The 16,303-nt window shown below is 38.9% G+C and overlaps 1 protein-coding gene across 2 annotated transcripts in view; it reads left to right on the top strand.

Moving 5' to 3' along the window:
• Window positions 1–16,303, top strand: part of LOC142394796 (cGMP-dependent protein kinase 1) — a 90,499-nt gene that overhangs the window by 54,183 nt on the left and 20,013 nt on the right. For both annotated transcript variants that reach the window (XM_075478394.1, XM_075478393.1), the window contains exons 4-7: window positions 214–319; window positions 5,051–5,114; window positions 10,206–10,283; window positions 11,623–11,717. In XM_075478394.1, coding sequence (XP_075334509.1) covers window positions 214–319; window positions 5,051–5,114; window positions 10,206–10,283; window positions 11,623–11,717 — 343 coding nt within the window. The remainder of the gene's footprint in view (window positions 1–213; window positions 320–5,050; window positions 5,115–10,205; window positions 10,284–11,622; window positions 11,718–16,303) is intronic.

Genomic DNA, 16,303 nt, shown 5'->3' with positions numbered 1-16,303 from the left:
TACAGAGATATACCACACACTGTTATACAACTGGTATTCTGTTCCTATTTCAAGTGTATAGGATATCCACTACTTTCATTTAGTGTATACTCAAAGCATAAAGCTGTCACAGGGAATCTGTTGCTTACACCCAATGTTACTGTTGTGTTTCTCTGATCCCCCGAGGACAGAAACTGTCTTTCATGACATTGCTATGTGTGGTCTTCTTTCCAGCCCTAACAAATGTGAAGCTGTGGGCCATTGACCGACAATGTTTTCAGACGATCATGATGAGGACGGGTCTCATCAAACACACAGAGTATATGGAGTTTCTTAAGAGGTGAGCAACCGTGGCGTATTGTCCCACTGCGACAGACAAATGGCCTGAATAGGTGTTTGATCTAAAATGCAGTGAATGAAATTAGCGAGAATAATTCAGTAGAATATGTTTGAGCTGTTTCTCACAAGGTTCCTTTCTCTTTCTTTGTGGCAATGAATTATATATCTCAACACACGTCAGCAGTGTCATTCAATCCACTGAAATAATATCTAATACTTTTTGCCATTGAACATTTATGTCCTTATCTGTATAAGAGAGGCTCAAGGAATAGCCGTTTTTCCATAGAGGAGCCTATTATCATTTAAAAGGCCTGCAGACTCTTTGTTTGGGCCTGTACTAAGTATAGGATAAAAGAAAGACACACAAAAGAGAGACTGAGACATGCAATTGCAGGCTAAATCTCTGTAACCCACTCTCTCTCCTCAGCATTTATCCACTTTGGTCTCAAAGCCAATTAAAAAATTATATAACATCTTTCTTAATATAGACACTACTCCATTTTCTCATTACTAAGAAATTGATCTTCTCACTTACGCACTCTGCTGCTCTTATTTAGATTTCGCAAATCATATAACTATATATTCTGACTGAAGCATCTTTTCTTTTTTTATTTCTGCAGGTTACAGTGTCAGCACATTTCAAAACTATGAATTTGCCTGTTGCAGAAGTGTATGCATTTTGCCTGATGTGCAATGCTTACAATAAGACGATAGTTGCATTGGGGATCACAACTGTTTTTGTTAAACTACCATCATGGTAAAGTTTCCTTCACAGAAGACAGGATGCAATCTCTAATGTCAATTTTTTGCTCTTTGTAAACCCCACCAGTCTTGTTCACCGTTTTCTTAAGATGAGGGTTCTTCAGAAACAGAAAAACCTTCCCTTCCGAAACAAATGACCACATGATAACCACATATCACTGTTATACAAATGCCAAACTGGCCTGTGCCAATACATTTATCAGAGTGTGACTTTGTGAAAAATAGTCAAATTCTTTTTGAAGTAATCACATCACAAACAGTTATTGTTTTGGTAACTAATGCAACATCTTCTGACCTCAATTCACTGAGCCTCCCATGAAACCCTTTGGAGCCCTCATGGGCAGACTCAACTCACACTTCGACTAAAGACTTTTTGAAGCAGTGTAACAGCACCATACTACTATCTTCTTTTGCGACTGATAGAGATAATATTTCTCGCAAAGTTATATTACTTTTTCCAATCATAATCTTCCTCCCTTTGAAATAAAGTCACTTTAGTTTGTGCTATATATACAGTACACTTTCAGCCATAAGGCATACAGTACCAAGATTGATTTCTAACTGGTCAAAAGACTCTGTTAGCATTTCACATGTTAGAGCAAAGCTATTTTTGTGATATCTTTGACTAAAAAAAGCATTTGCAGTCTCTTTCCTGAGTGTATTCCGAGTATATACTGTACAGTGTGGCACCTCCTGCCTTCCAGCAGGTCTTGCATAACAGTCCAAGAGATAAGTAAATATTTATAGATGTGTTTAAGCTTGTAAGACTTACTGTGCGTTTGGTTCTTGAAGGGGTGTCGGGGGAGAAATCAGAGATTTATGGGAGCATTTGTTAACTGGCAGATAATTATATTCCTGTTGTGCTCTTCAAAAGAAAATGTGATAAAAGAGCTTTAGTTTAAGAGAAGAACAAGAGCGTACTGGTTCAAATTCGTCCTCCCACCCATTAACTGCTGGGATATCATACATCTGCGCTTTTAAGTTGCAGAAGAGGAACACTCAGGAAAACCTGATCCCACATTGTATTACATACCGCAGATAAGTGTGCTTGTGAAGACTTATTGCCGCTTGCCAGCGTATATATTTCAAATCACTCAAATACATTGTTCCAGGAAAAGTAAAAAGTCTAATGGACAAACTCAACTAGATTTACTAAATGCATAATTCTGTTGTGGATATTTTTAGAGTTGGTGGACTCTAACACAACCTTGTTTCCTCTTTCAATACAAGCCTTGCTCTTTGGCACATAATAAAAACAGTCATCCCAACTATTTTCTAAAAGGTGCAGTTAATGAGCATCAGAAAACATTTATCAAACTTTACTGGAGAAATATCTAAGTGGTGAAAATATCGTATGCTCTACACTTACACAGGGTCTTAAGTGTGTAATTGTTAGAATCTTTGAATTGATCACAAAGGTGACATTTATGTCTATAAAACTGAATTCCAGTGGATGGATCTGGAACCAAAGCTTTTTGTTTGTGTCAGCAGCTCCACAAACTGAGGGTTTGAAAGTCTATACCATTCGTGTACAGTGGGGTCGCCTCTTCACTGCCTAGCTGATTATCTAGTCCCTCCGTTTAGGAAGCAACAACACAAGGATCAGCACAGCGGCTGTGGTCAGGATCTGGAGGCCGAGACAAGATGGTTCAGATTACAGTAATAAAACATGGAAAATGGGGGGAGGGAGGGAGATGGAGAAACAGAGAGAGAGAGATGATATAGGAAGATAAGCCCTTTGTTCACTAACATGAAATATTTTCTCTCCTCCTTGATAAACATTAGGCGAGTTTTATTTAGTCCACTCGCTAACAGGCAGATTGCATTCATTCAAGCTGCCGGGAAGCACCGGAACAAACATTGGAGCCTCATGTTGGCGTAGTCAACCCCTGCCTCTGATGCCATACAGTTTAAAGCACACATGTTGCTCAGTTTGTTCTGCATTATTTATATACGCCTACTGTAGAAGTATAATGCAATGCACAGGCTGACCTCCATAGAAAAGTATCGATTTTCTGTGGCACTGCTGCCTATATTTATGTCTCTCAGCTCAGAGTGTCATTTGACTCTGGGCAACTGAATTGTTGGCTTTTTTTTTACACATTCAAAACATTTGATACATTACATATAAAGGTTGAAAAATAAGAACAAATACTTTTTCAGTAGTTTAGCAAAAACATCAAAGGAAGCACTACCCATTTAAAATCCCCACTGAACACAATGGGATTCAAATCTTGGCTTTGATTATCCTCCATTGCCTGGTGGATTCGTAAGTGTACTAAGAATCATCCTATTACCACATTTCTCTTTCAATTTTTAGACAGATTGTCTCACTTTACTTTCAAGCACTTGTGTATTTGAAACAGTATTCATTGTTGAAATAGATTAATGACCGCAAGCTGTCTTGTCCATGGGGTCTGAAAGCAGCCCCAAATATAACAGTTTAACTTTTATATTTCAATGTTGGCATGAAGTTGTTCTCTGGAAAATCACTGGATTGTGTCATGCATGTTTACTCTTAGTATAGCTATCTCTGATTTGTCTCTCTGGATAACCCATTCTAACTCCTAACTCATCACATTCTGATGCTTGGTTAGGAGTCTACTGCTTCAGCTTTAATGAGCTGGCATTACCATGACAACATGGAAAATGTCAGCAAGACCTAAAAGGCAATGTATTTTAAAGCGATATAATGTATTTTATTGTGTACTCTTAACATCTAACCCTGAGGTTTTTCTAACCATAACCAAGTCATTTTCATGCCAGCAGTCTCAAGGTTGGAGTCAGACAGAAGTCACATGCTTAGGAGTCAGGTTTCTTTTTGCCTCACCCCCTCTAGCTTTTACATGATCTGTGTTAGTTGTTCATCAACCCTGCTCGAGAAAATGATGTTTCCCTGCCACTGTTTACTGCTGAAGCAGCCAGGCGCTCAGAAGGATAACTAGCCATATGCAGCTGCAGAGCAGTTCCTTGTGCTTCGGAAATAGACAAAAAAAGGGACACCTCCTGTGTCGAAAGCTGACATAAGAGGCTGTTGACCAAGCAGCAGTATGTGATGGGCTGGGAAGAGAAATGTGTTGGTCCAGAGCACATTATTCCAATGGGCCTGCTCTTTGCTGTTCACTGTTATCTTAGCTAAAAAGGTCAGTTTAGACAGCAAAGTTTTCCTGGCCCACCTCCCGTGCATATCATATTTGTTATGACTTTTTTTTATGTCGATGCATTTGATACCAACAGTTACAGGTACTACCTGCAGGTCCTTGATGAATACAATTTGGAGTTTCTCAGTATGTCTTTGATATCAAGCTGTTTACTCTTTGGTTGCTGGGGTTGCAAGTCCTGGATATTATGACAGTCATTTGCAATCTATGTCTCTTATAGATGATTTTCCTTACAGTGAGTAATTGATTTACATTCATGTTTTGATATCCCTTGTAAGACTCAAAGGCCCTGTCAAACTTTCCTCTGTAAGCCTTTGGATCCAGGCATGATGGCACCGCACACATGTCAGAAGACTGAATAAGACATGTGTCCATCTGTCACTTCCTGAGGAGATTCTCAATATTGGCACTTCATTTAGATACTCGGACTCTAATTTTAGGATTGTGAAGATGTTATAAGTCTAAATATTTTTTTTAGGTTATTTCCATGTGACTGATTGGCTTTTAGCTTGTTACTTACATTATGACAATTACGAAACAAAATACAAAATATTAATTGTCATGGGCATTATATCACATTTTTAGGTATGCAATATTTCAAAGATGATGGGATGTTGGCTTGTTCGTATAAAGCATCTTGTTAAAGCCAACAACTTTAGTGGGAAGTAGTTATATTTTATTGTTGTATACTAAACTGACAGTTTACTATTTTTTCTATTTATTATGCAACAAACATGAGATTTTATTAGAAATTATTTGAACTTATGTACTCGTCTATTTAAAAGCATTTTCTTTCTTCTCTCCTGCAGTGTTCCCACATTCCACGGACTCCAGGAGGATATCTTGAGCAAGCTAGCTGATATCCTAGAGGAGGTATGCCCCTTGTTGCCTTGTGGCATCTGCAGCACAGTGCTTTATGTATCTTAATAGATTATTATACAGTACATTCCCTTTTTTATTGCTCATGGTAAAGGGAGCCAGAAGGTGATTGATTGCGTGTTTCAGATAAGGTTTACTTGGTGAAGGCATTATTCTGTTGGTTCAATGGAAAAACTTAGCCACAATTGGAATTTTAGAGCAATTGTTGCACTTTATTATGTGCTCAGCATGGTGGTTTTGAATTAAATGGCCCACTTACAGTTAATTTCACAAACCTGTTCAGGAATTCTGTGCACTGCAGCCAGAAGCCATTTTAGTTTTTAAACAGGGTCAATCATTTTAAGTGAGCCGAAGCACAATGTTATGTGTTTTATTTGATGCTGTGGTTTGGTATCGTCAATGACTTAGTTGTTACTATGGTAACTAACATGCTTTAAATACCTTCTTTTGAGGGAGCATAATATTTAAGGAGAAAATTTTTCTCTGAGAAGTCCATTGCTTCTCATTCGTTCCCACTAAAAAAAGAAATTGGCCCAAACGGAATTGAGTTTGGTAATCCATCAAAGAAAGTGTGCGCATCATTACATTACTGTATGTGGTAACACAACTTTAATGCAAATCACCTCATTTTAAAGCTTGCACTTCATTTATTTGATAACTGTAATAGCAGTCTCGGTGTTAACTGTGATGGATTAAAAACTCAGGCAAGTTTTTAAAATCTTTGTGATTGCTCTTCATTGCATATGCTAATGAATGCAAACCAACAGCTGCCTTGGAGACAGACGGGGAAAAAAAAGAAACACGGCTCCGTCATTTGCAGAGTGGGGAGTTGTTATATGTGAATTAAAGAAAGTATTAATTTAAGAATATGTTCTTTATATTGTAGGTGGGCAGAGAATTTTCTTTGCATTTTGATACGTGTCATAATTTCAATTATCTAGCCATCTGCACACCACTTTGTTTGATGTGTCCTCCAGAATAATTTGGTCATGCATACACTTCTACACTTTTGATGCTAATTACATTAAGTCTTTTAACATGTTGAACTGCATTCAAGTACAGTCTTCTCATATCTTTCAAGTAAATAAATATCTGAATAACAGATATGTACTAGATCCTTAAGCTTTAGGATATAGAGAATTATTACCTATGCAAATTTATTCCAATCTATTCCTATGATCACCAAAGAAATTGCCTGTTTTTATGTGAAAAGAAATAACAAAAATAACAGATTAAATTAATTAATTTATGTTCGCTACTTTACTCAACATTAACACAGATAAAACGACAAGCGAGTATCCTTGTTGTGTGGTGTCTATGGAACCTGCACACAAACAATATAAAAGCCTAAAACTATTACTATCAAACAACGAAATGCAGAACTGATGACACATCTGCGGTGAAGCAAGCAATAACATCATGGCAGAGCTTTCCCACCTTAGGACTCCAGAAAACCAATGACATTGTCACAATGAAAGAAAAAAGCAAAAAGCAGGCTTTCACACATATTCGATTAACCAATCCACTCAAATCACAGGTTGGAGTGAAATCGACAGACTTGGCCTTGAGAACAAGGTTAACTAACATTAGCTTTGAACGACATATAATTAGCTATGTTCTAACTTCATCAAGTTGAAAGCTCATCATATTATGCACACTCATTTATTTTTGGGTCAGTGTGAGTCTGCACTCCTCGATTTCTCCACAATTTTGAGTGTGTGTTTTCTCTGCTGCACTAACTGTGTGCCTCCACTCCTCACTATGTCTGCTCTCCTACACTCTGCTCTGTGTTTTTGTTTTTTCTGTGACACACAAATCATTTCCGGTATTTCTTTTTCCTACATGGCACACAGAGCGGAGTTGAGCTCAGCGGACACAGTCAGAGCGGAGAATGAAATTGACAGGAAATATTAGTTAGGCAGGACTTACATGGATGTGATGTGCTAATGTTTGATGATGGGTGTGCTCTGCAAATTGTGGGAACTATCAGTCACACGCTTTGATTGGCTGTTAAAGCTGAAGTTCTCTCAGCTCTCCATTGCAAACAACGCTAACAAATTGAAGCAATGCAATTTATTTTCAGCATCAAATTCATTCATTCAAAGCGAATGAACAGTGAGAACACATCCCTGTATATCCTGCCTTATTCGAGCTGAGCACAACTCATCCAACATGTGCTCTGCTTAAGCAGAACCCATGCATATGTTCTGGGACCAAATGGTTTACAAATCAAGGCCTGAGTTTCTGTTTCCTTTTGGTATATCTTGATTTACCTTGGACCTCATGTATATGGTTATCAGGATCCCAGTTACTATTCCTAACACAGTTCTCCACTAGCTTATACAGTACATATAGCTAACATCACCATTTTCTGTTCTGTAAATTGGCCAAACAATGTTTTAACAATGAAAACACTGCATATCAAACTTTGTGCAATTGGATGATATCTAAACTGATAAATCAAATAAGTCGCTTGTTGCAGAAAAATAATTTTTTCATTTGTAAGATGACTGTTCAATACTGTTATGCTGTGGCATAGTATAGGTAAAAAAAACACCATGATTAATTCTCACTGATACACTGTTGAATCTGTTGTTTCACTGCTACTGACTTTTGTTCTGCTGCGTCATGGCACATTGTTGTCTCTTTGTAAAATGACCCTGCAGTTGTGAGTAAGTTCAGCTATCATAACATGGATTGCCGCTGGTATGACTGTAAGACACATTCCGTTTTTTTACGTGGTTGACAACATGTTAACGAATTTGTAAAGTACCAAAGTAAAAAGATACAAAACAAAACAAAAAAAGTCATCTGTTATCATGTCAATATGAAACTTTTGTGCGTGGAAAAACATGTAACTTGTGTATGCGGAAAAGATTCAGTGTAAAAGGCCAGCAGGAGAAACAGTTAAGTGAAGCACGGGCACCACAAGGGACAAAAAAATCTATAGTTGTATACAGCCTTTGGAGTGAGGAACTACGCCATCAAAGAGAAGAAAATGGTATGTGGAAAGTAAATTGGCACAAGTTTTATGTTTCCTTCAGATGTCAGCAGTTGAATTAGTAAGACCAAAGAATGGTAGAAAGGAGAAAAAGAAATGCTATCTGTTGTAAAAGAATAGAAGAGACCTTTATTAGTCTCTCAAAGGGGAATTTTTGCAGTTAAGCAGCAGCAGAGGGATAGAGCAAATACTAAAAAAGCATGTTAAACTTGTGTGAACAAACACAAGTTACAGATAAAATAAGTATACAAAACAAATATAAAAACAATATTATTTTGTAAAAAAAATAAATCTTATCTATCTTACCTATCTTAAATGCATGTTAAACTTTAAGTAAAACATTGTTTTTTGGTATTGGCATCTATTGCAACAACCTGCTCCTTAATGTCCACCAATAAGCCATAACAGTACAACCACCCGCCTAATCTTAAACAGGCCGTCCTCCTGCTGCTGAAAGAGCTCTGAGCAGTCGGGCGTGGACAAGGACCATCTGAGGGTGTCCTGGAGTGTCTGGGACTGGGGTGTCGGCAATAGATCCTTTGGGCCCTGTGGATTGTGGATTGAGGTCTTTGTGGATTGGGCTTGTGTCCCGCGGATACAATCAGAGTCTATCAGATTGGTTTCTCGGGAGTTTCGAAGACAGCTGAACACATGTTCTTTGAGTTATTCATAAGGAGTTTTTGCCAGCCCCCCTATTGTCCTGCTGGGGAGGCTGCTACTGTAGGGGAGTACCGGTGTCATGGGGGTAAAAACATCCTTGTGAATGTCAGGATTCCAGTTTTCCCTAAATAACATTGCATTTTAATAAGGTGAGCAAGGTTTACCTGTGGTTGTAATGCTGTGGCTGATCAGTGTAGAAGTGACCTGAAATCCTTTTGTACAAAAGAGTGCAAAAACAAGTCCAGACTAGATCCCATTCATCTAAACTAAAGCGATATAAAATGTTGCAAACTGCTTTTGCCAACAATTCAAATAGTGATATTCATTATCTTTATTAAATTGGGAAAACTGACTGTATGAATAAGAGCAGCCGTGGCTCAGTGGTTAGAGTTGGTCGTCCAATATTTGGAAGGTTGGCAGTTCAATTCCCACTCTCTCCACTCAAAAAAAAAAAAAAAGATTGGTGGAACTGATAGCCAACTCCTTGTCACAGCTGAGGTTCCCTTGAGCAAGGCACCATACCCCCATGCTCCCTGGGTGTTGAATGGGTGAGTGTGTGACCATGTGCGTGCGTGCGTGCGTGTGTGTCAACAGGTGCCAACCTGGATGGGTTAAAAGCAGAGGACAAATTTCATATGTATGCATGACCAATAAATCAGATCTTAATCTTAGATGAAAGGGTCAGAGAGTTCAATAGATGGCAACTGTGAGAAGGTACTTTTTGATCTTAAAGGTAGTATTGAGCTCAATATTTCCTCCAGACTTGTTCTCGGAGGTGCAGCCTTCAGTCAACCTTGTGGATGCAAGTGGTGCTTTCTGAGCTTCAGTCATAACATAACTTCATATCCAGTTTTCTCCGTGGCGCAAAGGTGTATATTTTATTAAAAGATGTCACATCTTCCATATTACTTCACTTTACCCTGCACGAAGCCACAAGCAATGCAAGAGTGAAAGTATTATCCTACCTTGTGTTTGACAGACGATCAGTCCAGAGCACAATGCATTCTGTGACACCTTCCGGTACAATCCTGAAAAGGATTAGTGAAGCTACAGTAATTGGATAGATGGATGGATATTCTGTATTCTTTTTATTGTGAAGGAGATGTGATTTTTTTTTCCCCATTTAAATTAGATGCAGTAGCATTAATTCTTTTTTCATTTATTTCTTTACCCACCTCTTCACATTCAAGGTTGCAGATCATATTGAAGTAAACACTGGGTAAAAGGTACCGAAGCAACTTTCCGCTCTGTGGTTTCAATGAGAAAAACGTGACTAATTGTGATTCAGTTCAATTCACCAAATTTAGCTTTACTTCTTCTAAAGTGTGCATAGCAACTGTCTTACTCTCAAGAAGAGAAAGGAGACAAAATAATTACAGTGAGCCTCAGTAATGCTTCTCTTCTCCGGTCTTCTCTTCTGACAGACACATTATGAAGATGGAGAATACATCATCAGACAAGGGGCCAGAGGAGACACCTTCTTCATTATCAGTAAGGGGAAGGTGAGAACAGTCCTGCTCTGAAATACCTGCAAAATATTCCTCATCACAAGACAGGGCATCATGGCACACACAGCAAAAGATGTCTGTCTTTGAAGCCAAAGGATGATATTTTTGGATGGAGGTTGGCTGTCATCAATCATCCTGAGATAGACGAGGAGACGTACAGAAGGCCTGCCTATTTCGTCATCCTTTGCAGCCGTAATGGGAGTATAAGTAGAAAAAAGGAATGGAGTCACTTTGATTTCCCTTTCGGTAATCAGCAGTGTCTCCCACACTGAGGTCAGTCCTGTCTAGCCTCGGTGCTTCTGGGGGACTTTCACATACTTGTATTGTGATACCATGCCTACTGGTCTTCTTCCCTGCATTTTCTCTCTGCTAATTATCCTCATCTTCAGCATCTCTTCCCTGCACTTTTTCAAAACTCTGAAATCCCTTTTTTCTCATGCCTCATCTTCATACATTTATCTGCAACATACAGTAACTCTGACGGTTTATAGTCCCTTGAACCCTCAAATGGTTACGTGGTTTGTTAGCAATGTTTAAAGTCTACTTTGACAATGATGACATCAGCCATTATAAATAGTTCTTTTTAAAAAGCCCTTTTTCTACATCCTTTTGCGTAAACTCTCCTTACAGATGCAAACAGATGCGACCCACCTCATTACACAGTTACACTGCACAAAGCTTTGCTCATGAATATCTTGATGCGGACACAAACACACATATACACTCCCAAAATGACCGATGCTCTCTGCTTTCCACTTTGTCTAGAAAACATTCCACCATAATTTGCCCTTTAGCTCACCGTATTTTAACTCCTCTACTTTGTCGCTTTGCTTTTTCTCTGCTACCACATAATTCTACATGGTTATGAATTATAACACTGTCACTCAAGTGTATACAGCATTCTGGTATGCTGCTGCAGGATACACCAAGACACCTAATGGATGAAGACAAGATCACTCGTTAGGCGAAACTCCATCTACTCCAAAAGCCACTCAAGTGCCATTTGTGTGATTTGTAAAGTCTTGGGGGCACAGCAGAGTGCAATCACTTACATGTCATGTTGCTAATGAAGTGGTCAGCAGTGCTTCTCCGGTCGTGTGCAGTGATGACAGTTACCTGTTTGTTTGTGACCGCAGAGATATGTGTCACATTATATATTTTGAGAGATCATATACCTGTGATTTTTAATGGAATGATGACTAAATAAAATGTCATTCCTTCACTTACAAAACAAACTTCCATCTACTTACAAAACATCCTTCTTTCTTCAGGTTTGTCTCCTTCCTCTTCATGCCACACTATTCACTTTCTTTAAAACTATCCCTTTTGGTAGGTTAATGTGACCAGGGAAGAGTTGCCCAATGGAGAGCCTGTTTACCTCCGCGCCCTCGGAAAAGGTGACTGGTTTGGAGAGAAAGCTCTGCAAGGGTAGGTTTGCTGCTAATATCATCTTCTCTTCCAATGTAAATCCTTTGTGGTAGTTGTTGTAGTATGAACATGCATCTTTTATTTTCAATAAGCCTCGAGCCCTTATCAATCTTCTTTTCTTTGCTGGAACTCACTCTTCTTGACAGACCTTATAACTTGCTGAATGTGTTGAACTGCTTAAAGTCAGACACACTTGTTGTATGCTTAAATGTTGAGTCTGCGTTGAGTATTCTTTTTTTAAACTTAAACATCCTTTAATTCAGTTCGTAACGACTCCACAACAACAAGACCAACTGAACAGCCTTGGGCTCTGTGGGTAGGAGACATGTAGACGAATTAGGCATTGCAGTGCACAGTCTTCTTGATCTTATCACAGAACAATAGTGATCTCACTGTTGAATAAATACAGCAAGAATGGACCATTTTATTGTAAATACAAGAGAAAAGAGCCACCTTATATAATGGGTCTAATGGGCTACCAAATTTGATCTAATACTGATCAAGCTCAGCAAGTGCTTCCTCTATTTTTGTAACTTCAGCCTCTTCAGCCTTAAAGGATAAGACCGGTTTTTTGACATTGGGCCCTTGATTTCACATTATAACATGATGTTCTACTCACCCCTGCTTGTTGTTGGTCATTTGGAGCTGTTCCGAAGATATTCGCGAGGCGTCTGGCTGCTCTCTTGAGATATTCGGCCATGAAACGGTTTCCTATGGGCAAGCTTATACAGGCACAAACTATGCTGTTTATAATTTATTAATTACTCTACACTAGCACTGATAACGTGGAGGTGCGTCGCTTACTTAAAAAAATCCGGGTTACTAATTTTGAATTTTAGCCGAATGAATAAATAGGCAGCAGGTCTGTGGGCTGTCTGTGGCAGTAGCACCACGAGGACGTCAGTAACACCCACTTTACGACAAAAAAATCTAAATTACAGTAACCCGGATTTTTTTAAGTAAGCGACGCACCTCCACGTTATCAGTGCTAATGTACAGTAATTAATAAATTATAAAAAGCATAGTTTGTGCCTGTATAAGCTTGCCCATAGGAAACCGTTTCATGGCCGAATATCTCAAGAGAGCAGCCAGACGCCTCTCGAATATCTTCGGAACAGCTCCAAATGACCAACTACAAGCAGGGGTGAGTAGAACATCATGTTATAATGTGAAATCAAGGGCCCAATGTCAAAAAACCGGTCTTATCCTTTAATGTGCCATGCTTTGGAACCTTTGCAAAATGGTGTTGGTTGCATTTTTGCAAAGCTACAGCAGGCTTGATGCAGCATGTTAGAGGTGAGTGTATTGTGAAAGAGGACCCAAATGCAGCTCACAAGGCAGGGGGATGAGGAGCTAATTATACATTATTTGTACTCTCATAACCAAAGTTACTGGTGGCTCTCTTTTTTTTTTTTTTTGGCCAGAAAAACATATAAACAAACAAACATTGTTTGAAAGAAGTCACTCATTGTGTCTGGAGTTTTTAGGTAACCAAAATAGTGTCCTCTGGGCTGAAATCTCATTTGATATAGACAATATTACCTTAGAGTCTTCCTTCATTTTTCCTTCCTTCTTTTGTCCTTGTTTGCTACAGCAGTGTAATAGCAAGGCCATCTTCAAGCTGTCCTTAACTGCTTTAATGAATTTTCACCGTCTTTGTGTGTCTTTTCTAAACACTGTTATGAAATATGTCAGAATAACTGCTGCTGATCAGTACGAGGAGTTTATGTTGGCAGAAATACACATGGAATGAGCAGAGACAAATCCCACATTTCCCTGTTGCTCATCCAGCATTAACATTTAATGCCATGTAAGCGCTCCAACACAGTAACTTTACACTCTCGCCTCTGCTTTATAAAAAAATGTTGTACAACTAAGAAGTTATATTTTTATGTTGCTGTTGGTCCTGTCTCACCATGATTGCACTTCTTCATAAACAATATATTATTTAAACTGAGTGAGTTTACCAGCAGAAGATATTCTCAAGTGTACCATGTCTGTGAAGGGTCCGGTGGGAACAAAACATCTGCACTCATGTGCAAACATATGAGTAAATGCACGTCGCCAACAGTGTTAAGATGCAACTAAATGGAGATGTCGCCATCTTGTGGCTGACAAATGTGAAAGCTGCTTCAAGTCAGGTTTTGAACAGTTATCACTTTCAAATACAGAGACTTAAGCTGAAGTAAAGCAGCATCCTCTGGAAAATAAACCCCAGCTTATGCGCTGTTATAACATGGCCATGTTCACTTTCAAAGGGAAAACTGGAGCTGCTCAGGCAACAGCTGGAGCTGCACAGATGGCAGGGCTTTCCCCATAAAGCTAATGACTAGGAGACAGAAGATGACATGGCATTAAAATGCATGCAGAGAATGTGAGGCAGGGGGAGCTTGATCTGGTGGCAGTGCGAGGAGTACACTGTTCAAAATATACATTTTTATCCTTTTTCATTAATGAGGCGTAAAAATGTGCTGTTTGATGAATGAAAACATGACATAAAACATCACTTTGTAATGGCCTCTGCTACTTTTTTGTTTAAGTATTTGAATTTTCAAGGAATTTACCGGTTTATTGTAAATGCTGTTATTCTTTCTCTGATAAAAAGCCTGTACGGGGCTTAGTGTTAAGAAAAAATATCCTTAAATGTTTCCCTATAGTTTCATATTACTATATTTGGGCTGTGCAGTTTTGAAGGCTCTTCAAAGCACTTTTAATAGGATGTCATGCTGTGTTTAATCAAGAAAATCAGACCTTTTGTACAAGAAGCACTACAGTACCTACTTGGTATTGTTAGAGTCTTCTGCTGAGTGTCTTGAGCGACAGAGGTTTATTCAGCTACACCTTTGATAGTCAAACGTGTCTCGCAAATTGAAATGCTGAAGATGCTGACCATCTTCGCAGCAGGCTTTTGATCAGAGGGCTCTTCTGCTGGGTCATCTTTCTAATTAGGAGTTAACTGTGTGTGTCCTGGCTCATGAAACTCAATAGCCCCTTCTCTGTTCATCTGAAGATGCTGCCTTTGATCTCTGGGAACATCATATTTACAAATCAAAGTCTGTTCTCCTGCCCATTGTAATGGTTTATTGGAGCTTGTGTGACTACTGTTTTGTATGTGAAAACAACCGGTCAAATATCAGATTACATGTCTCCTCTCGAGGTTGTATATATATATATATATATAGCCCTGAAGGAGTACTGCTGTATACATCCCGGTAGGTGCTTGTTCCAGGAAAAGATGTGCTTCTTGGTTGATGTGCTGTTTAAACATGGTCAGCAACATATCTGATGTCACATTCTACCCATCATGGAGAAGTGTGAACTTTTATTCAAAGAGCAGATCTGTCAGTGGCCTGGACAATGTGTGTCCTGACCTCTTCTCGCGTGTGAATTTTGTATGTGTGCGCCTGTGGGGATGTTCCTGCTCATGGACTTGAGGTGCTGTTAAAAAAAGTCTGATGTCACTGACAGAAATGTGATAGGTGTCAGTGTCAGAACACCTTCAAACCAACAACAGCGCTCTGATAAATTATCTCTAGAGGCAGGGATAGTATGGATATGTTCCCTAGTGACGAGCCAAAGTATCCAAAGTATTAATTCTTTATGCATTTAGCAACTCATTCATTATCAACACTACACTGCTGAGTGGTTTTATTTCAGCCACAACTGATGCAAAGACCTTATAACATCATGACCAAGATGTAATTTGTCTATTTTCCTTTTTAGCCAACACAATTCTGGTGCTAGTTTTGGACCTGAGACTGTGTAGAATAGATGGACATAGCCATCATGTTGTCACCCATTGATGCCTGGAGTTCAGCCTTTTGGTAATCCGTGGCTGGTCTTTTGAAACCAAAAGTTACGAGTTAGAGCAGTGGATCTGAACCACAGACATATGCTACCATTGGTTAATAGCTTGTCAATCACAGTGTACCCACACCTTATTTCAAACCCTGCTTTGTCTTCTTTAGTTTAATTCGAAATGACATCACACAATTGTGAATCATGCATTGTTTGATAAAGTGAGAAACTAGTGATTGAGACCCGTCATTAAGTGAAAAATTAGCTCTTTTTTCCACAGACTTAAATAGAAATGGGCTTCTCTTTGCAACCACAGGTGTCATCAACTGCTGGCCATGATATGGAATCCAGGTTTATTGCGCTTCAGAATTGACTTCAAGTTTGAAACAGAGAGGATCTATCCTCATGTTGTTCAGCTTGCAAACATTAAAAGAAGCAGTTTGCTTTTCAAAACGGTGATAGATGCACAATGTCGGCATGTCATTATGTCAGTGTAAATGTCTGTAGAGGACCACAGTGCAAGAAGACACCTAATTGTCTCAGTTTCTCTGTCCATGCAATAACAACAATTATATGCATGTCATATTTAGTTAATTTCCTACAAATGGTTTCCCTGCTACATCGGACAACACAGATGTTATTGATGTTATGTCATTCCCTCACTCCAAGCCATCTCTTAATAAACCTCCATCTGACTTACAGGTTTCTAGCTTATCTCATCTTACATTCCTGTTTTATGTTCTTGTCTGTATCCTCTGTATATTTTACATTCCTCTAAGGCATTTGAT

This window comes from Odontesthes bonariensis, chromosome 2, assembly GCF_027942865.1.
Source record: "Odontesthes bonariensis isolate fOdoBon6 chromosome 2, fOdoBon6.hap1, whole genome shotgun sequence".
Lineage (NCBI taxonomy): Eukaryota > Metazoa > Chordata > Actinopteri > Atheriniformes > Atherinopsidae > Odontesthes > Odontesthes bonariensis.
Note: the sequence above shows the minus strand (reverse complement) of the source record. Positions and strands in the feature narration are given on the sequence as shown.